At 36.1% G+C, this 22,659-nt stretch overlaps 2 protein-coding genes and 1 pseudogene across 7 annotated transcripts in view; 1 reads left to right on the forward strand and 2 right to left on the reverse strand.

Annotated features, from left to right (window-relative positions):
• The window catches only part of ACTR6 (actin related protein 6), a 47,370-nt gene extending 24,965 nt beyond the window's left edge, over positions 1-22,405 (forward strand). For 3 of the 4 annotated variants that reach the window (XM_074226666.1, XM_074226664.1, XM_074226665.1), the window contains 3 exons: positions 8,150-8,321; positions 9,881-10,019; positions 14,565-22,405. In XM_074226666.1, coding sequence (XP_074082767.1) covers positions 8,150-8,321; positions 9,881-10,019; positions 14,565-14,694 — 441 coding nt within the window. In that variant the 3' untranslated portion in view covers positions 14,695-22,405. The remainder of the gene's footprint in view (positions 1-8,149; positions 8,322-9,880; positions 10,020-14,564) is intronic. The other variant, XM_074226663.1, reaches the window with a different exon arrangement.
• Positions 909-1,817, reverse strand: LOC141515252 (glioma pathogenesis-related protein 1 pseudogene; annotated as a pseudogene).
• The window catches only part of DEPDC4 (DEP domain containing 4), a 29,566-nt gene continuing 16,715 nt past the window's right edge, over positions 9,809-22,659 (reverse strand). For 2 of the 3 annotated variants that reach the window (XM_074226662.1, XM_074226659.1), the window contains exon 9: positions 9,809-17,501. In XM_074226662.1, coding sequence (XP_074082763.1) covers positions 17,326-17,501 — 176 coding nt within the window. In that variant the 3' untranslated portion in view covers positions 9,809-17,325. The other variant, XM_074226660.1, reaches the window with a different exon arrangement.

Below are 22,659 nucleotides of genomic sequence, written 5' to 3' on the forward strand. Positions count from 1 at the left end.
CCTCTATATATAGTTTAGGAATGAGTCCTTTATCAGAAACACTAACAATTGTTTCCCAATTTACTGAATTTTTTTTGTTTTGTTTTTGCAAGGCAGTGGGGTTAAGTGACTTGCTCACAGTCACATAGCTAGGTAATTATTAAGTGTCTGAGCCCAGATACGAACTCAAGTCCTCCTGATTCCAGGGCCAGTGCTCTATCCACTGAACCATCTAGCTGCCCCTACTGCATTCTTTTTAATCTTAGATGAATTGGTTTTATTTTGGCAAAATCTTTTTTAATGTAATCAAAATCATCCTTTTTTGTATTTTATAATGTTCTTTATCTCTTCTTTGGTCATAAACTCCTTCCCTTTCCATGGATCTGACAGATAGCATTCTAATTGGCTTATAGCCTTTGATGTCCAAATCCTGTACTCATTTTGACTTAGTCTTGGTAAAGGGTATTAGATGTTGGTCTACACCTAGTTTTTGCCATACTATTTTCTAGTTATTCCTACAGTTTTTGTTCAATTGAATTCTAATCCCAGAAGCTGGAATCTTTGGGTTTACCAAACAGAAGAGATTACTATAGTTATTTACTGTTTTTTTGTACCTAACCTATCCCATCAATCCACCACTCTGCCACTATTTCTTAGCCAAGATGACTCAATGGTTTTGATGATTTGCTTTAAAATATAATTTTTAGCTCTAGTGTGGCTTGACCACCTTTCTTTGCATTTCTTTCATTATTCGCTTGATATTCTTACTTTTTTATCCTTCATATGAATCAAGTTACTATTTTTTTGAACTCAGTAAAATAATTTCTTGGTAGTTTGGTATGGCACTGAATTAAGTTATTTAATTTAGTTAGCAATGTCATTTTTATTATATTATCTTGCCTACCCATGAGCAATTGACAGCTATCCAGTTATTTAGATTAGATTTTATTTGCATGATATTTCAGATATTTTTCAGGATAATATCCTATATTCTCTTTTGATTAAAGTTATTCAGAAGTATTGTACCTTTTGTAATAAAACATCAATATGACCAGTAAAATGACCACTATAAGAAAAACTGGCACCAAGATGAGAGCATAAGAAATCTGGCTTTTAGCTTTCTCCTCAGATTCTGTAATTAGATTTCCATCACGCTCTGGATTTGCACACAACTGGTCCAAACATATATCCTCTTTACAGGCACTACAGGGTTCTCCTTTCTTATAGGGTTTCATGTACAAATAATTTCCTTGTGGCCCATAGTCACAAACAAAAATTGCTCCATAGGGCAGACCTGCAATGTTTGGACAAAATCGAACTGCACAACCAACCTTGTAAGTGCTTGCCCAAATAATATGAATATAATTACGACACTTTTCAGTACAGTTTTCAGAATTGAAGTCATAGTTTTCAACCTCATCATTCCATGACTTGATAGCAGAATATTCAGAAAACGTTAAAGCTGGGCCAACCCAGATATTCTCTCCCAGTGTCGCAAAAATAGGGTGCAACTTTTGGGGTGTATTCAGATCGATATTATTGTCAAACTCGCACCTTCTTGTCCATTCATTAGCAACCTTGGCCAAGTGTGGGTCCCACGACATTCGCAGCATGTTACTGGCTTTGGGGTAGACTTTTGAACGAAACTGGTTATGGCTGTTAACACACAGTTTGATGAAATCTTCATTTTCAATGCTGGGCAGATCTTCTATATTATATGCCCAGTTGCAGTTGGAAAAAACTGAAAATATCATTATTACAGACCAGGAGTTCATTGTCATCCAGTTCCTGTGTTCAGTAAACCTTGCCAGCATCAATCATCAGAACTTTGTTGAAGTTTGGAGGGTGTGTTCTAGCTTCAATTGTGAGGTAACAGAAGGAGTAATAAGAGGCAAGTCTGAAGAAATTGGATAGTGGTAGCTGAGGTTACTCCTTTACATGGTGTAAGAGGACACGGTTCCTTTTTTTCTTTTTACTTTTAACACTGATGTTTAAAAGTTTCAAGAGACCACAAAAATTGTTTTAATATTCATCTTTTTTTAAGCTTTTGAGTTGCACATTTTTATACCTTCTCTTTCTGGGCTCCCCTTGATAGCAAATAATGTGATACATGTTATAACACATCATGTTTAACATTATTTCCCTCTTAGTCAAGTTGTGAAAGAAGAAATCAGAACTAAAGGGAAACAAAAACACACAAAAAAAGAAAAACTAAAAAGATTTTTAAAAGTGAAAATATTCTGCATTCAAGACTCCATTTTTCTGATAGATAGGAGGTGGTACCTCAGAGTTATTTTAATTTGCATTTTTCTAATGCAGTGTAATGATTTCAAACATTTTTTCCTATGACTAAAGGTAGATTTAATTTCTTCTGAGAACTACCTATTCATATCCTTTGATCAGTTATCCATTGGGGAATGACTAGTATTCTTATAAATTTGACTCAGTTCTCTATATAATTTAGGAATGATTCCTTTTATCAGAAATACTAGCTGTAACAACTGTTTCCCAATTTACTGCATTCATTTTAATCTTGGTTGCATTGATTTTATATGTGTACACCCTTTTTTAATGTAATCAAAATTATCCTTTTTGCATTTTATAATATTCTTTATTATCTCTTTCTTGGTCATAAACTACTTCCCTTTTCATAGAAATGACAGGTAAATTCTCCCTTGTTCTCCTGACTTCTGGTATATCACCTTTTATGTCTTAATCTTGTGTCTGTTTCAGTTTTCTCTTGGTAAAGGGTGTGATATGTTGTTCTGTGCCTAGTTTTGGCTATGCTGTTTTCCAGTTATCCCAGCAGTTTTTGTTAAAAGTGCATTCTTATCCCATTGCAAGCTGGAGTCTTTGGGTTTTTATCAAACTGTTGATTACTATAATCATTTACTATTTTTTTTTTGTATCTAATCTATTCCACCAATGCACTACCCTTATTTCTTATCCAGGACCAAACAGTTCTGATGACTGCTGCTTTATAATTTTAGATCTGTTATGGCAAGTCCTCCTTCCTTTGCATTTCTTTTCATTTAATGCCTTTGATATTCTTGACCTATTGTTCCTCTATATGAATTTTACTATTTATAGCTCAGGAAAATAATTCCTTGGTAGTTTGTTATGCACTGTCAAGAAATTTTGGTAGAATGTCGTTTTTATTATGTTGGCTTAGCCTCCCCTTGAACAATTGTCCAGTTTATATCTGATTTTGTCCAGTTTACATCTGATTTTATTTGTGTGATACTTCAGATATTTTTAAGGAAAAAATAACATCCTATATTCCTTTTTGATTCATTCAGAAGTATTGTGCCTTCTTTGGAAAAATTTTACCATCGCAGCCAGTAAAATAATTAGTATAATAAAAAGTGGCACCAAGAGGAAAGCATGAAAAAGTTTGTTTTCTGTAATTTTCTTCCCCACAGAAGACTTATCTGGAATTCCGTCCACAGGTGGCTTATCTGGAACTCCATTCCCAGGTGGCTTATCTGGAACTCTTTCACAATTTTAATTTGTAAGCAGCTGGTCCACACATATATCTTCTTCTTCTTTTGTTTGTTTTTTAGGTTTTTTCAAGGCAATGGGGTTAAGTGGCTTGCCCAAGGCCACACAGCTAGGTAATTATTAAGTGTCTGAGACTGGATTTGAACTCAGGTACTCCTGACTCCAGGGCTGGTGCTCTATCCACTGCGCCACCTAGCCACCCTATGCATGTATCTTCTTTACAGTTACTGCAGGGGCTTCCTTTCTGATAGGGTTTCATCTACACAGTATTTCCTTGTGGTCCATAGTTGCACATAAATAGTTGCATTGCTAACATGTGCAATTTGGAGGCAGTAGTCAATTGCACAGCCAATCTTGTAAGATTTTGCCCAAACAAGCTGAGTATAATGACCACACATTTTAGTATATTTTTGAGTCTTGAGGTCATAGAATTGAACCTTATCAAACCATGACTTGATAGCAGCATGTTCAGTAAATATCCAATGTGAGCCAACCAAGATATTCTCTCCCAATTTATTAAAGATGGGGTGCAACTTTTTGGAGTTAGATCAACGTTATGTCTACGCTGTCACTTTTTGTCCAACCTTCAGCAACCTTGGCCAAATCTTGATTCCAAGCTATATACCTCATGTTACTGACTTGAGGGTCCACTTTTTTATGGCCGTCAACACACTTTTGATGAAATCTTAATTTCAATGTCAGGCAGATTATTATTTTTTAATATTCCCAATTGCAGTTGGAAAAAACTGAAAATAATATTATTTCAAGCCAGGAGTTCATGGTCATTCAACTCCTGCATCCAGTAAACCCTGTGAGAATGAGACATCAGGACTTTGTTGAAGTTTGAACGATGTGATCTAGCTTCAGTTGTGAAGCAACAGAAAGAGTAGTATTAGCAGGAGGCAAATCTGAGGAAATTGGATAGTGGTAGCTGAGGTTACTCCCCTACATAATGTAAGAGGACACATTTCCCTTTTTAAAAAGCTTTTAGGGGCGGCTAGGTGGTGCAGTGGATAGAGCGCCGGCCCTGGAGTCAGGAGTACCTGAGTTCAAATCTGGCTTCATACACTTAATAATTACCTAGCCGTGTGGCCTTGGGGAAGCCACTTAACCCCATTTGCCTTGCAGAATCTGAAAAAAAAAAGCTTTTAACATTGTGATGTTTAAAAAGTTCAAAGACCACAAAGGTAGTTTTCAATATTCATCTTTTTTAAACTTTTTTTTTAGGTTTTTGCAAGACAATGGGGTTAAGTGACATGCCCAAGGTCACACGGCTAGGTAATTATTAAGTGTTTGAGACCAGATTTGAGCTCAGGTACCGATGACTCTAGGTCCCCCTGACTTATTCACTGTGCCACTTAGCTGCCCCTTTGTAAGCTTTTGAGCAGCACATTTGTCTACCTTCTTTCTCTCCTTATGACAACAAGTAATGTAATATGTTATACATCATGTTTAACATATTTCCTTCTTAGGCATGTTGTGAAAGAAGAATCAGAACTAATGAGAAAAAAACAAGTTTTAAAAAATGAAAATAGCATGCTTTGGTTTGCATTCAGACTCCAATTTTTTCTCTAAATGCGGATGGCATTTTTCATCACAAGTCCTTTAGAATTGTCCTTGATCACTAAACTGAAGAGAGGAGAGAAATTCATCAGAGTTGATCAGTTGATCATCTCACAGTGTTGCTATTAAGGTATAAAATGTTGTAGTTCTGCTCACTTCACTCAGCATCAATTCATGCAAGTCTTTCCAGTTTTCTAAAGTCCAGCTGCTCATGATTTCTTACAGAACACTGGTACCCATCACATTCATATACTGTAGTTTGTTCAGCCATTCATCCCTCATTTCCCAATTCTTTGCCACTACAAAAAGAGCAGCTATTAACATTTTTAGACATGTGGGTCTTTTTTCTTTTTTATTGGATACAGACCTATAGTGGTATTGCTGGATTAAAGGCTGTCACACAGTTTTATTGCCCTTTGGGCATAATTCCAAATTGTTCTTTGGAAAAGTTGGAACAGCTAACAACTCCAGCAGTGCATTAGGGTCCCATTTTTCCCACATCCCCTCCAGCAGTGATCATTTTTAAGTGTGAGTGGTACTTCAGAATTGTTTTAATTTTTGTTTCTCTAATCAGTAATGATTTAGAACATTTTATAGATAACTTTAATTTCTCCTTATGAGAACTAACAATTCATCTCCTTTGAACATTGACTTGTTTGCTTATAAATTTGACTCAGTTCGCTATATATCCTAGAAATGAGTCCTTTATCAAAAATACAAGCTGTGAAAATTGACTTCCAGTTTTTAAATTCCTTCTAACTTTGTGTTGGTTTTATATCTGCAAAATGTTTTTGATTTAATGCAATCAAAATTATCCTTTTTTCATTTTATAATGTTTTCTATTTCTTCTTTGGTCAAAACTCCTTCCCTTTCCATAGATCTGTCAGATAAACTATGCCTTGTTTTTCCTAATTCCCTTTATGTCTCAAATCTTTTACCCATTTTTTGACCCTGTCTTGGTGAAGGGTGTGAGATGTTGCTCTATACCCAGACATTTGTAATTTTCTTTTCTTTTTTGGTGGGGCAATGGAGTTAAATGACTTGCCAGAGTCACAGAGCTAGTGAGATCAGATTTGAGCTCAGGAACTTTTGGCCCCAGAGTTGGTACTCTATTCCTGCTCCTCTTCCCCACAATTTTCTTTAGACAGATGTTCATGCCACTAGGTAGAACATGGGTTCTTCTCACAGTAAGGCTGATATATCCCCTGTCTCCACCCTGGGCCCCAACAATATCTATTCTTTAATAATCTTTCTATCTTCTTTTGTGATAGTCACTGTGTTATGCTTTCTTGGTGCTGCTTACTTACTATATCAGTTAATGTTGATCTTTTCTGAATTTCTCTGAATTTATCACATTCAACATTTCTTATACCATAGTAATATGATCTTGATGTATGAATGAGAGACCTTTTCCCTGCTAAAGGAACCTGTAAGGCAGTTTTTATTCAGTAATGCCAATACTTTTTTTGATAATCAACAAACAGTAAAAACACAGATGATATCTTATCTTTTCAACATATTTTAGTCACTTGTGAAATAATGATATAGTTCATATTGCTTAGGAGAAGCCTGGTTGTTCTCTATGATACTCTAATTTAAGGTTCAATTCAAATATAAATGACTCATGAAATTCTGTATAACTGGGAGAGTAGGTACAAAAGCTTATTTTTTTATCACCAGTATTTTTCAGTGATGTATAGCTTTAAGTCAGGAAAGCCTATAGTCTCCAAAGGGTTGAAGATTTGGATCCTCCCATGGGAGAGTGGAAATATGAAGTTAAATGTAAGCAACACTTTACAGATGAGGAACTATGTGGAACATGAAAAATCTCAGTCAAGAAATTCTATGACTGGAAAAATGGATGGTCAGAGCAAGAGGTTAGTGATATAGTGCTAGAATCTTCTATTGGCACCATGCAAGAATCCCTGCACTTTGTCAGATTCATAGGTAACCTTGGACTACAGTCCCACCACATGGGCAGCCATATGATCTGTAATTCTGCTGGGAATATCTAGATTGGTATGATCATAGATTCATTGTTGAAAAGATAATTTGTCTTTGAGAAATTTACATTCATAACAGGTAATAAAACCAAAGTGGATGTCACTTTATTCAGTTAACCTTTTAGTATCTATGGATCAAAATAGTTTATTTATTTATTTATTTATTTATTTAAGGTTTTTACAAAGCAAATGGGCCACACAGCTAGGTAATTATTGAGTGTCTGAGACCAGATTTGAACCCAGGTACTCCTGACTCCAGGGCCGATGCTTTATCCACTATGCCACCTAGCCGCCCCTAAAATAGTATTTTATTTTAGGAACTATTTGTTAAAGGCATCAGGAAACAGATTATGCTTCCAAGTGATATAAACCCTTATATCTTTTTTTTTTAAGATTTTATTTTGAGTTTTACAGTTTTTCCCTTAATCTTACTTCCCTCCCCCCACCCCCCACTGAAGGCAGTTTGCCAGTTTTTACATTGTTTCCATGGTATACATTGATCCAAACTGAATGTGATGAGAAATCATATCCTTAAGGAAGAAACATAAAGTAAGAGATAGCAAGATCAGACCATAAGATAACAGGTTTTTTTTTTTTCCCCTAAATTAAAGGTAATGGTCCTTGGTCTTTGTTCAAACTCCACAGTTCTTTCTCTGGAAACAGATGTATTCTCCATCACTGACAGCCCCAAATTGTCTGATTGTTGCATTGATGGAATGAACAAGTCCATCAGGGTTGATCATCACCCCCATGTTGCTGTTAGGGTGTACAATGCTTTTGTGGTTCTGCTCATCTCATTCAGCATCAGTGCATACAAATCCCTCCAGGCTTCTCTGAATTCCCATCCCTCCTGGTTTCTAATAGAACAATAGTGTTCCATGGCATACATATACCACAGTTTGCTAAGCCATTCCGCAAGGGAAGGACATTTACTTGATTTCCAATTCTTTGCCACCACAAACAGGGCTGCTATGAATATTTTTGTACAAGTGAGACAAACCCTTATATCTTAAAGCATCATTGCCATTTATGTTTGCAGCATTCATGTGAATTAGGTAATATATAAATTTATTTTATTTCATTTTCATTTTTTTTTTTTTTAGCCAAGAGAAGAGATGGTATTAAGTGGAAAGTATAAGTCTGGGGAACAAATTCTTCGTTTGGCCAATGAGAGATTTGCTGTTCCAGAAATACTATTTAATCCTTCAGATATAGGCATTCAAGAAATGGGAATCCCAGAAGCTATTGTCTATTCTATTCAGAATCTGCCTGAAGGTACAGTTGTAATTATATGAATGTTCTGATCTGTAGCTATATGTTGAAAGTACGTGCTTCCTATACATGCCCTTAACTTACCAAATAATGAACAGTTTTAGTAGAGATAGCATCTTGTTGGGACTTGAACATATAATTCTGACAGATGAAAATTTACTCTAACTATAAAAATTTGGAGAAAAAAAGATGCCATAATATCCTCTGATAATTTTTCCCTGTACCAATCCTTTGTCGTGATGTTTTTAGCATGAAGAAATTATGATAGATTTGAACTTATGATATCAAGAAGGATTTTTTTTTCCAGAGGAGGATTTTTGTGAATAACTCATATTTATTTAGCAGCTTTATGGATTACTGAGTGCTTTTTTAAAAAATTTTCTTTAAGACAGTGGAGGGTCACATAGCTAGGCAGTTATTAAGTGTCTGAGGCCTAATTTGAACTCGGGTCCTACTGACTCCAGGGCTGGAGCTCTATCCACTATGTCGCCTAGGGTGCTTTTCAAACAAACAGTGAGACAACTAGAAGATTTAAACTATTACTCAATAGTACCTGGATCCTAACTTTTGACCTTTATCATTATTTAAGCTAGTCCAAATTAGGTTAGAAATATTTATAATCCATTTTGATGATTTTTCAATTAATATGAGAATGGTTTTCCAACATCTTTGGATTCACAGGCCTGTACATTAATTGTAATGAGTTCTGAAGAGTAATGCTTTTCAAGTTTTTCCTGAGTTCTGCTTAGTACAGTGAACTAAGATTTTACTAAATAAGCCTCAAGAGGGCTGGATAGCACATTGTTAATGTTGATTCTGACTTTTCTTTCTCCCAGGGAGTTGCTTAAATATGGCAGGAAACTTTGGTTCACACAGTATATGTTTGAAGGACATAAGATTTTTGCAGGTAGCTGAACACTGACAGCTAAGATTAAAGTTAGCACTTTTTGCCCTTTACTTGGTGAGCAGTTCTTGGGAGAATGGTACATTTGCAAGTTTCCCATCATTTTGTGTCCTGTGTTAATTTTGCTCCACCTAACTTCTCTTGAGAGATCTATGATGACTATTATCCTAACCAGTTGTCTGGCAACTCTCTCATCATCAAATAAATGTTGGAACCTAGACCCTTTCTAAATATTTTTGTGTTCATGGAATACTAATTATTGTATTAATCTTATACCACTGTGCTATTAATCTGTCATACAGTAAAATTTGGGCTTTAAGTAAAAGTTTTAATGTTGCCATAACTCCCTTTAAAGATATAATATTCTAGACCTCTAGGAAGAAGGAATTCTTTAGAGTTGTTATCATCAACAGTTAGTGACTGCTAATAACAGAAATATAGAATCAAAATATGGATAAAGTACGCCATTTCCTCATCACTTCCAGAAAGAAAATATTCGTGAAGTCAGTTTTTAACTTTTGTTTACTGTCATTGAGCAGTGTGACATAAGTGTTTTTGGATTAGAGATAATATGGAAACTTGATCTTATTTCCATCCTTCTCTTCCTTGAAGCTATATTTCAGGTTTATTAATGCCTTATTATCATTCTCTTCACAAGAAATGCAGCCCCATTTCTTCAAGAATATTGTTTTGACTGGAGGAAACACCCTTTTCCCAGGATTCAGGGATCGGGTTTACTCAGAGGTTCGATGTCTCACTCCAACAGACTATGATGTTTCTGTTGTCCTTCCTGAAAAGTAAGTGTGTTTGTGATGTAGAAACCAAACATGGGAGCAGAACTAGGTGGAATTCTTTTTATTGATGGCAGTGGTTTGGGGAACAGGTTTCCAGGACTCTACATTTCAAAAATCAACCACAACCCCTAAATAGTATTTTTTTTCTCCTTTTTTTTCCCCATTATAAAATGATACTACATTGAATACTGTGTACATTTTAGACACAGTTCATTTTTTTTCAGGTGTGCCCCTGAGAATAACTCATTGGGTTTTTTTTAATTTTTTTCCCAATCCATACATAAAAACAATTTTTATCACTGACTATGAAAATAGATTATTTATACTGTTATATATTATACATTTTTTTATCTCCAGTTTTTTAATCTCAGTTTTATGTGAAGGAGGTTAAATGAGTCGCACAGGTTCTCTCAACTACTAAGTGCCTAAGATGAGATTTGATTCTCATTTTTCTTCACTCCAAATTCAGAGTACTGTTGCCATACTGTTTCCACATTCCTTAATTTTTTTTCTCAATTTCATGTAAAAAAAATTCATTTTTCAAAATTTTGAGTTCCATATTCTCTTCCTTCCTCCTTTCTTCACCTATTCCCCCATTGAGAATGCAGACAACAGTTTGCTATAGATTATACATGTATAGTCATGCAGTACGTATTTCCTTATTATCCATGTTGCAAAAGAAAATAGACAAAAAAAGTCCACAAGAAAATCAGTAAAAAAAACTGCATTCAGACTTTATCAGTTCTTTTTCTGATAATAAATGGCATTTTTCATCATAAGTCCTTTGGAATTATCTTGGATCATTGTATTGCTAAAAATAGTTCTCATTTATAGTTACTTGATCATTGTGTAGTATTGTTGCTAACCATATCTTGTGTTCTTCTGGTTTTGTTCACTTCACTTTGCATGAGTTCATATAAGGCTTTCTAGGTTTTTCTGAAAGCATTCTGATTGTCATGTCTTCCAGTTCAATAATAATCCATCACAGTCATATACTACTCCTTGTTCAGCCATTGCCCAGTAGATAGGCTCTCCCTCCATTTCCAGTTCTTTGCTACCACAAGAGCTGCTACAAAATTTTTATACATTTAACTCCTTTTTGTTTTTCTTTGATCTTTTTTGGGATACATACCTAGTAATGGTTTAGCTGGATCAAAGGGTATGTACAGTTTTAGTTATGGTTCCAAATTGCTCTGCAGAATGGTTTGATCCATTCACAAAATTCACCAGTAGTTTATTAGTGTCCGACTTTTTCGGTATCTCCTCTTAAAATTTCATTTTCCTTTTTCTATCAGATAAGCCAATCTGATATGTATGAGGTGGTACCTCAGAATTGTTTTAATTTGCATTACTCTCTCACTTTGGTGTGTCATTCTGCTGTACTGCGACCCCCTTCAACCCTGTGGAACAGAGCCTTCCCACAATTTTCCAGGTTATCTTGGGTTGGAAAATCGCCTCACTGGATCTTTCTGTGGGTCCTGTCTCTCGAAAATTTATTTAGAGTTTAAAGGTTTTTTTGAAATATTTTTGAAGAGAGCTCCTGGAAAATGCTTTCCTCATGCCACATCTTAGCTCCACCCTTCTAATTTGCATTTCTCTAATCAATAGTTTATTTCAAATATTTTTTCATGACTAGATAGGTTTGAGCTCTTCTTCTGAAAACTGCCTGTTCATGTCTTTTGACTACTTATTAATTAATGAGTGGCTTGTATTTTTTTAAATTTTTTTAGGTTTTTGCAAGGCAAATGGGATTAAGTGGCTTGCCCAAGGCCACACAGCTAGGTAATTATTTAAGTGTCTGAGGCCGGATTTGAACTCAGGTACTCCTGGCTCCAGGGCTGGTGCTTTATCCACTATGCCACCTAGCCACCTCAAGTGGCTTGTATTTTTATAAATTGAACTCAGTTCTTTATTTATTTATTTGGAAAAAAAGCCTTTGTTAGTGAAACTTGCTACAAATTTTTTCCCTCAGGTTCCTGCTTTCCTTCTAATCTTGGCTCCATTGATTTTTGGACAAAATCTTTTTTATTTAATATAATCAAATTATTCATTTTACATGTAGTACTGTCATGTTGTAAATTGTTTGGTCATAAATTCTTCCTTTATCCCTAGCTCTGACAGGTAAAATATTCCATGCTCCCCTAATCCATTTTGACCTTATCCATGCAAACAGTGTGAGATGCCATTCTAAATCTCATTTCAGCCAAAGTGTTTTCCAATTTTCCCGGCAGCTTGTGTCACATAGTGAATTCTTGTCCCCAAAACTTAGATCTTTGTGTTTATCAAACACTAGATTACTCTAGTTGATTCCTAATGTGTATACAGGGCTGTCCAAAATGCAGCCTGCTTTATTGTCATTTTTATTAATATTGCTTTGTCTTCCCATAAGCATTTGATATTTTTTTCAATTGTTTAAATCTCACTTTGTGTCTTGTAATTGTGTTCATATAGTTCCTGGGTTTGTCTTGGCAGGTGGACTCTCAAGTATTTTATACTGGGTCTGCAGTTACTTTAAGTGAACTTTCTCTTTCTAGCTCCTCCTGCTGGACTTGGTTGGTAATATATGGAGAAATGCTGATGATTTATATGGGCTTATTTTATATCCTGCATCTTTATGGAAGTTGTTAGTTATTTCAAGTAAATTTTTAGTTGGTTCTCAGGAAACAGTATTTCTTAGTGGAATTTAGCTTTGCTTTAAGTATGTCAATGACATGTATTAGGAACTTTCATCAAAGTGAAACATTTAAACATTTAATAGATAAAACTTATATTGAGATTGCCTGGTAACAACTTAGCTCTCATAAAATGACTAGAAAAAAAATTCAGCTTTTTAACTAGGTATAGTAGCAATTAATGCTATTTTTTGGTCATAATTTTACTTGAATAAAAAATAAACTTTTCATCTTATCTCTTTACCATATGGATAAAATTAATGCTCTACATGACTAATCTACAGACTAAATGCATTTAAAATTTTATTCTTTATAGTTACAAGAACAGATTCAGCTTTTGATAGTTCATTTTTTTGCATATACGTGACTGAAATGAAGGGGAGATTTTTTGGCATCATTTAATTTTCATATTCTTTTATATATTATATATATATAGATGATGGAAATGATAATTTAAAGTGTTCTAATTTTTATTTAGAGCATATTTAATAAATTGCCTTCAGTGTGTAGTCATTCTGTTTCTGTTCACTATTATATAAATGTTTCATTTCACTTACTCCACAAAGCACTGCTGTTAGTATTGTTATCACTGACATCTGGCTGTCTCCTCCTAGCCTTAGAGGCTTCCTGTGAGAGCAGTCAGACTGATTTATCATTTCTTTTTTTTATAGATCAGGATACAGATCTAATCTCTTAGTTTAGACATTCATATCCAACTCAGTTATTTCACTGAAACTTGAATGTTCTTAAATATAAATCTTCAATATGTATATTATAGGATTCGCGAATCATAAAAAAAGACTTGGAAAAGTGTTGAGGAAGCATGCTTAGAAATGGCATTGTTTGCTTTTTGGTTGAATTTTGAGTCATAAGAATGAGAGAAAATGGGAACAAGAAGGGTCATTAATAAGGAGCCAGAAGGACCTTGGGGAACCACTGGGTCCAATTCCCTCTTTTTTTTTTTACAGAGGAGGGAACTGAGGCATGGTATGCGTGAGAGATCTGCTTTGGGTCATACAGAGAATAAGCATCAGAACTAGTGTTGTCTCCAGGGCTACCAGGTGACCTTCTAGAAATGGAGGGCCATTCATTATCCTGTTTGTGGATGATGAAAATCAGATCTATGAATGTTCCATAAGCTCCTATTGCATAGATCGTCTTTGACAGTTTAACTGTGACCTACACTGTCTTCACTTCAGGTTATTTTTATTGCTTCTGCTTGCATGGAGTTTATATGAATAAGATTAAATACTTCCTAGGAGTCCCACTTAACTTGGATTTATCACAGGCAGGCAGGAACTCAAGCATTCCTGATATCTAGGTTGGCCTACTAGCCAGTTTTTATGTTTTCTGGTTTAATTTTAAAGTTAGTTAAAATTTAACTCAACTGTTTGTCATTTATATTCTTATTTATGAAGGGTAATGTTATTACCAAGGGGGGGGGGTTGTTGTGTGTGTTCCTCCAGGACCAGAAAGACAGCCAAGTACTGAAATGATACACCCTTCATGCCTTTGCAAAGGAGGTGAAAGGTAAAAGGTACAGCCGAGGTAGATTATGGCCATATTATTAGCATTTATATTTAGTTATGACTATAACTGTTTGTTTCCTGGCATCATCGTACCCCTCAGAGGCCAAGGCTGTAGGTACAGAGTAAAGAAGGGAAAGAATCACCAGGTGAGTAGCAGTAGCTCAGTCCTGAGAGGACAGCCCAGAAGCCTTCTCTTTAGGATTGCTCTTGGAAAGGCATTTCTTTTAGGGGCTATTCAGCTTCTCAGGGAAGATTTCTGTATTCTCTCTTAAATACAATTTGTTTTGTAGTTGGACAGAAATTGCTAGTAGCTTTTGCATTTCATCTGGGTTTGTTTTTATTTTCAGCCCAATTACTTATTCCTGGGAAGGTGGAAAGCTGATATCAGAGAATGATGATTTTGAGGACATGGTGGTAACTAGAGAAGATTATGAAGAAAATGGACATTGCATATGTGAAGAGAAATTTGATATTTAAAGAATGTTCCTGAAAAGTTTGCAGTTCTTTTTAAAGAAATTAGTGAACACTATACAATAATGAAATTATAAATTACAAATTTTTCATCTTGGAAAGTGTCTTGAGTTGATTGGCATATTTTGTGTTAAGAGCTTTGGAAAGCTTAGCTTCAGTGATTCATACCATATATGGTAAGTACAAAGGGGCGTATGTACTTTTATCGTACATGTTTATTTAGGAGTGGGGCTTCTGTAGAGGCTTACACTATTCTTTTTAGAGGTTTCTTTTCATTGATGAAAGACTAAATGCATTTAAAATTTTATTTTTTATAGTTACAAGAACAGATTCAGCTTTTGATAGTTCATTTTTTTTGCATATATGTGACTGAAATGAAGGGGAGATTTTTTGGCATCATTTAATTTTCATATTCTTTTATATATTATATATATGATGGGAATGATAATTTAAATAGTGTTCTAATTTTTTTACTTAGAGCATATTTAATAAATTGCCTTCAGTGTGTAGTCATTCTGTTTCCGTTCACTCTTTATTACATAAATGTTTCATTTCACTTATTCCACAAAGCACTGTTCTTAGTATTGTTTTTTGAACGAGAACTGATGTCATTTTGTCAAGGAGATGAAGGAATTCAGGATGCTGTACGTTTTTTCAGGGCTTGATGCATCCAACACAATGAAATTGGCCGAGAGGAGGATCTGGACATCCCCTTCCCCTCTCTTCAGTGTGGACTTGACCCTGGCCCTCCTCTGGGACAGTGGCACACCCGGGAAGAGTATATATTGCCCCATTTTTATGCCTCTTGATAATTAGTGATCCAAGGGCTGTCAGACCCAGTTTCTTCTCATCATATCTTAAGGAATCCTTCATGATTCTGTCCTAAGTATAGAAGACTTTTGACTAGAAGACAGTGTTTAATTCAACATTTAGCTCAGGTACTTGTCTGTCATTCACAAACTCATCAGGAGCAATCTTGTATTCTCTGGGCACTTGCAGTCTCTTCTAGAACTTTTGTGAAAAGCCAGTATCTACCTTTCTCAGATCGTCGGGACAGACATGCTCAGTGTGCATTTACATTATTCTTGGAATTGATGGGAGGGGTATGGTTCTTTTTTCCAAGTCTTGCAGTCTGCTTATGGAGAATGTCATACTGACTGCATGCACCAAGTCCACAGATGCAGTTGAGCCTTCCAAATGAGATAACCACTGAAAGGAATTCAGTCACATTACTCGGGCAGGATGAAGGAGAATGCCTCCTGCCAATAGGGGATGCGGTCCAGGAGACAGCTGTGGAGCTGGTTGATCTGGACCTCTACCTTGCATGTTGTATGTTATATCTTGCACGATAGCATGGGCTATCTCAGGCATACCACCCAATGCTTTTCATGGTTGCAAGCTTGTGACTGTGAATCCTTTCCTTGGTTGATTCTTCATTAGACTAATCTTGTGTAGTGTGGCAAAAGGAACTTGTCTGCCACCTTAAGAGATTTTTTTTATGAGGCCTCACTGCCTACTAAATAAGGTACTGACTGCTTAGCCAGATCCTCAATGGGACAGCCCAACTGAACCTTTCTATAGCATGAAGAGATCAAAAAGAAAGAGGAAGAGGATTCATATGTATAGTAGTAAAACCTTTAAAAGCGTGAGGTGTCTCTGCTTACTGGGGAATGACTAAACAAATAGGTCTAAAAGAATCTTAAATCATAAGAAATAATGAAAAGGGAAGTTTCGGAGGAAACTTTAAAGACTTCTATGAACTGAGGAAGAGGAGGAAAATTTATACAATGGTAACAAAATTTATTATAATGATGAAAACCTTTATACTGGAGAAAGATGAAAATTTTGATGAGTTCAGTGCAACACCTTGAGTACCAAGAAGATGGAAACACAGTAAGCCATCTCCTGCCAGGGAGGTGATGGACTGAAAATGCAGAATGAGATGTGCATAAATTTGAGGGTTTTGTTTTTAGTTTAGTTTTTTAATTTTCTTTTAGCTGTTCAGTGGACAGATTAGGAGGGAGAGAAAAATAATTGGAGAAAAATTAAAAAGAAAAAAGTAAGTAGATTGTAGCATATTACCAATAAATTATCTTTAGAAGTAGCAAAAAAGAAAATCAGGGAAGTTATGTGCCTAGGTCAGGGCTAGTCATGGAACAAGAGAGGGCCAAGGAATTGCCCTGCATGCAGTCCTGCACTGGTACACATGAAATATCAAAATGAGCAGGGGGAGGCTTTGGATGCCTGGGATGTAAGGAACCTCTGCAGGGTTTATTGAAAGGTGCAGCCAAGGATGGATGGCCAAGGTTAGGAACGTGGGAAGGGGCAGTCAACATACTGAAGATGCTTTTCTGTTACATTCTACCTTTATATCATTTCAAGTCATTTACATTCTAGCAGCAAAAGACAGGCTCTTCTTCAGAACTTCAATGAGGAAAGTTTCTTTTCTGAAATATCCAGAAAGTTTTCTTGGGGTTTTGCCTGCGTCCGACTTGTGGGGTGGGGTAGCAGCATAGCTTCTAAGTTATTCAGCAGTGTAAATTATTCAGTAGAGCACAAATAAGTGATTCAGGAGCATAACTGAGGGATGAACTTGTGTCTCAGTACAAAACTGTCCAATGTCCTGCCCCTAAAATGTTAATTCAGAGTGGATGGGTGATATTTCTGAAATTCCTTTATCAGTTTCTGTTTCTGTTTGAAAGGAATACTGTAACTGATGTTAATCTCCTGAATCAACTGTCGGAGCTGCTCATTTGTCCTTTGTTTTTGTTCCTCATATTCTTCAGGAGTCAAACGTTGACAAAATGTGAAACCTTAAAATAAAAATTATAATATTTAGAAAACAAAATACAAATATTGCCATAGGTTTTATGGTTGTGTGCTAACATGCACAAGACTGCCTCATGTAGAAGACCTATTAATGGCAGTCATGTGAAAAGTATGACCTCTTGACTAATGAGAGAAGAGTCAAAGCTAACAGTTCTCTGGTTCTGATGGCTTTGTAGAGCCCCTTGTTAAGGGGCTTTTCTGATTCAGGGGGTGGGTGCTATTTTCATTTTACAGATGAGGAAACTCTGGTTGAGACATGAAGTGAGCTGCCCAGGGTTACTCCACTTTTGTGTCTGAGCTATGATCTAAATTCAGGTCCCCCTAATTCTGACACACTTCTCATCACATTATACTAACTCTCAATATAATTCTCAGGAGGAATTAACTGCTTTTGTCAATTAGTACCTTCATTGACTAGCACACAGGAAAAAACTATGATTAGAACTAAATCTCCAGATATCCTTATAATGTGAAGTTCAGTGGACAATGGACTTTATACCAAGACAAAACAGGATCAAAATGGGATTAAAAAATGATCTTCTCCTCAAAGAGCTGTGACAATATCACCAGACAACTATTTCTAATTCAAAGTATTTTCACATTCATCTTCAGACAAGTAAGAAAGTTCTAGAAAATCTGAACTGTATGAGGTTAAAAACACAACAGGAGAGATCTTAAGCCTTGCTAATTAATTTTCTTGCCCAAAGCATATTATTACATATGGTCTTATTTAACTGACTCTTTTTCTTTGTAAGCCCTAGTGCTTATTAGAATAGTGATGACACTTAGTAGGCTTTTAATATAATATGTGCTTGTGGATGAACTAATTAAAATGGGCATATAGCAAAATATCAGAAATATTTTGACAATCTACCCTGTCTTAAGTATGGATATGATAAATCTGAAATAGGGATTAAAAAGAGACCAAAAGGAAGTAAAGGAATCAAATGTGATCATCTTCCTGAATAGTGTTGAATAGTATCTTCATGAATAGCTTGAAATAGTATTTACTAAAAGCTTTTACCATATAGCTGGCAAAGATGGTCCTAAGTCACAAAATTAATTCAGAAATAACAACCTGCCATTGCCTTCAGCAAGAGCCCCAAGGCACTGATTTCAATTAGGGAAATTTATTAAAAAATTATTTTAACCTTCTTAAAAAAAAAGTGAGTCTAGCAATCAATCTTTTTTTTTTTAGGTTTTTGCAAGGCAAATGGGGTTAAGTGGCTTGCCCAAAGCCACATGGCTAGGTTAATAGGATAATAATAATAATTATTAATTAGTTAATAATGTTTAATAATTATTAAGTGTCTGAGACTGGATTTGAACCCAGGGCCAGTGCTTTGTCCACTGCACCACCTAGCTGCCCCAATCAATCACTTTCTAGTCAGAACTAATTACTCTTATAATTGTCAATATATATTGGTCTGAAATGTAGCCCATTCCTGCTTTAGCCCTCTATCTGTAAAATTAAATGCCCATCAATGAAAGAAAAAAAAAGACCAATATATGTATAGAAAGATAGTGAAATGAACAGGTCAAGATTAGTTTTGGGCAAAGTATAGCTTATACTTAGACCAATAAGGTGAATGTAAGCATTTGACATTCTCAAAAAATGCAGTTTGAAATTACTGAATCATCCATACCTGAACATTAAGAATCCTTCTAAAGCATTCTAGACATTATAGGTCTCAAGGCAATCTATTCCATTTTTAGACAGCTCTAATTATTAGAAAAGGGCACCTTAGTAGCACCATAGCACACAGTGCTGAGACCTGAGGGTAGGAAGGTTCATTTTGCTGAGTTCAAATCCAGCCTCATACACTTACTAGCTGTGTGACCCTGTGCAAGTCACTGAACCCTGTTTGCCTTGTTTCCTCAACTGTCATATAAGCTGGAGAAAGAAAAAGGTAAAAGTCAAGTGTTTTTCCTCAAGAAACCTCAAATGGGAGTCATAAAGAATTGAACTTGGCTAAAACAACCAAACAGCAACCAATAATTAAAGCTTTTTACTTACATACATTCACTTGCCTCTGAGAATTCTACCTATTATTCCTAGTTCTGTCTTATGCAGCAAAGCAACACAAATTGAATCCCTCTTCTCTATGGCAGCCCTTCAAACATTGAAAGATAGCCAGCTAGTATGATTTTCTAAATCTCCAGGGTCAACATTCCCAGTTCTTTAAACCAGTTTTCATGTGGCATGATCTCACATGGTCCTTTACAATCCCTGATCACTGTCTGCTGAATACTCTGAATTTAGCAACATTCTTCCCAAAATGAAATGCTCAGAAATGAATACGGTATTGGAGATGGCATGTGGTGGTATGCCCAGACAGAACAGAATAGAACAATCATATCCCTAATTCTTGATGCTTTAGTTTTCTTATTATGACCCAGGATCACAGTTAACTTTTTTGATTCCCAAATACTCTAATTCCTATTGAACTTGTAATCCCCCAAGACCTCTAGATTCTCTTTAAACAAAATGCTATCTAGCTGTGTTATTTGGTTTTTTGGTGTAAAAACTGATTATTTGGGACCTAAGCAAGTCTTTATATTTATGCAAAATTTGACTTTATTACTATGCTCTGGTCTGTAGGTCTTTTTGGATCCTGACTTTGTCATCCCTAGCACTGTGTCATCTTGGTAGATGTTTTCTTTATGCCTTTACCTAATCATTTACTGATGAAAGTATTGAACAGCAGAGGGTCAAGTCTAGGTTTCTGAGATGTTCCATTATCAATCAACATTTACTAAGAGCTTATGATATGCCAGAAATCTTTGGAATTAACCTTGAACCATTAATGAACATTCTTCTAGTCTGACCATTCAACTCAGTTTAAATTCAGTTACAAGTGCAGACCATTTAATACTGCCTCATCTGCTAATCTGGCAAGGTCAGTCTACCTGGACCTATTCTGAACTGAGCCCTCACTCCCTTGGCTAACTATTGATACTGTCTCTTCAAATCACAAATGTTTAAGTCAAGCTCAGGAGCCTAGTTCGCAGACTGCTCCCTTCCTGTTTTTGAAAACTGGGACAAGACTTTTTCATTTCCAGTCCTATAGGCCTCTTTTGTATTCCACTAATTTTCCAAAATCACTGATCATGGTTCAAGCCTCCACATATACCAGCTATTTTAATATCCTGGGATATAGTTCTTCAGATTGGGCTGACAACCTCATCTCTTAAAATCAGCTTACTCATCTTGCCTATCAATTCCTTCTCCTTAGTGAAGAGAAGGAAAATGAGTTCGGTGGCTCTATCCTCTGTCGTTCATTGTCGTCATCTCACTTCTCGGGAATGGCAGGTCTACTGCTTTGTAGGGGCTTTTGGGGTTATTTGGCTAGCCTCACATTCGACCCCACTCCTTTCAAAGCTACAGTTTCCTCATTTTAATAACAAGGTTAAGTCGGGTTGGCCTCAGGAATTCTTTGCAGTTCCAAAGCTATGAGCCTGTAAGCCTCTCTCCCAAGCCTTTAAAAACCTTCTTGCTTAGAAGCTGGAGTGGATGGCCAACACAATATGACTTCCTTTTCTGGCACAAGTTTTGAGTTCAAGTGGTTACTTTGCCCAAAGTGATAGTCGCTTCCAGTTCCAACAGCCCAGTTTTGGTTGGGGCACAGCAGGTCCAGAAAAGAGGGCATCTGTACTCCTCCACTGTCTTCTTCCAGTATAACAGAAGCTTTGTGAAAGGAGGGGCATTCATATACCTTGTGTCTAACATTGCTTGGCACAGAGAAGGGGCTTAATACATGCTTGACTGTCTGAAAGATGGGATTATTAAGGCAAGTTGGACATTATTAGCTGCCCTGCTATGGGCACAGGATAATCAGAGTTTGAATTAATTTTAGATCATACCTCTCTGCCTTTCCCAAACTCAATTCTTTAGCCCAGGGGTTCTTAACCATTTGTGTCATGATCCCCTTCGATCCTCAGGAATTTCATGGATCTGTTTATTAGAATAATATTTTTTGAATAGACAAAGTATTTAAGATTACAAAGAGAATCCCTAATCTAATCTAATGCCCTCATTTTAAGGGCCAACTAGGACATGAGACTTAAGACTCAAGATCTGACCCCTATTCCCATTCCATCACTTACTAGTGATTCACTTTTTTTTAGGTTTTTGTAAGGCAAATGGGGTTAAGTGGCTTGCCCAAGGCCACACAGCTAGGTATTTATTAAGTGTCTGAGACCAGATTTGACTTCAGGGTGCTTTATCCACTGCGCCACCTAGCCACCCCTTAGCTATTCACTTTTAATAAGTCACTTCTCCTTCCCTCAGTATTCCAATAGGGGAAGTACGGATAATATGACTTGTTCTGTCAGTTCAAAGCATTGTAATGAATAAATGAATTTGTGTTGAAAGCATCTTGGGCCTGAAAGGAGCTCTATCCTCTGGTCACAGGCACAAACAAGTCTGGCCTGTAACCAGGTTTACATGCTCCTGTAGTCTCGTGACAGTTGTTTGGTAATGATGACTGTGGTGTTGCTGCCCTTTCTACCTTCTGAATTTCATTTTCTTACACCAGAAGGCAACTAGATGGTGCAGTGGATAGAACTCTGGCTTTGGAGTCAGGAGGACAGGAGTTCGAATATGATCTCAGACACTTGACTTGTACAAGCTTTGTGAACTTGGGCAATTCACTTAACTCTGATTGCCTCTCATCAAGGGCCATCTCCAGTCAATCCTCTGATTCCTATCTGGCCACTGGATCCAGATGGTTCTGGAAAAGAAAGTGAGACTGGTGACTTAGCACAGCATCCCTCACTCAATCCAATTCATGTGCTTGTCATAGCATTACCTCCCCTGATGTTACAGTTGTTTTCAAAAATGATGGAAAAACATTCTTATTTCTTTTAATGTTCTGGTGAGTTATACAATATTGGGCTATGGGTTTTGTTTTTTTCTCCCCTATGACCTACACCCAAATGCCCCACTTCCTGAATTTCCTCACATAGAACAATGTATTCTTATCATGTGATGTTATTTTTTCCATTGGAGTGATCTTTTTCTTTTTTTGCTATGTGAACATTTTATTTGTTTTTCCAATAAATACAATGATAGTTTCTACATACTATGGTAGTTTTTAACCAATCATTGTTTTTAGCAAGGTTCTGAGTTTTACAATTTTT

The sequence above is a fragment of the Macrotis lagotis genome, chromosome 2 (assembly GCF_037893015.1).
Source record: "Macrotis lagotis isolate mMagLag1 chromosome 2, bilby.v1.9.chrom.fasta, whole genome shotgun sequence".
Taxonomy (NCBI): domain Eukaryota; kingdom Metazoa; phylum Chordata; class Mammalia; order Peramelemorphia; family Peramelidae; genus Macrotis; species Macrotis lagotis.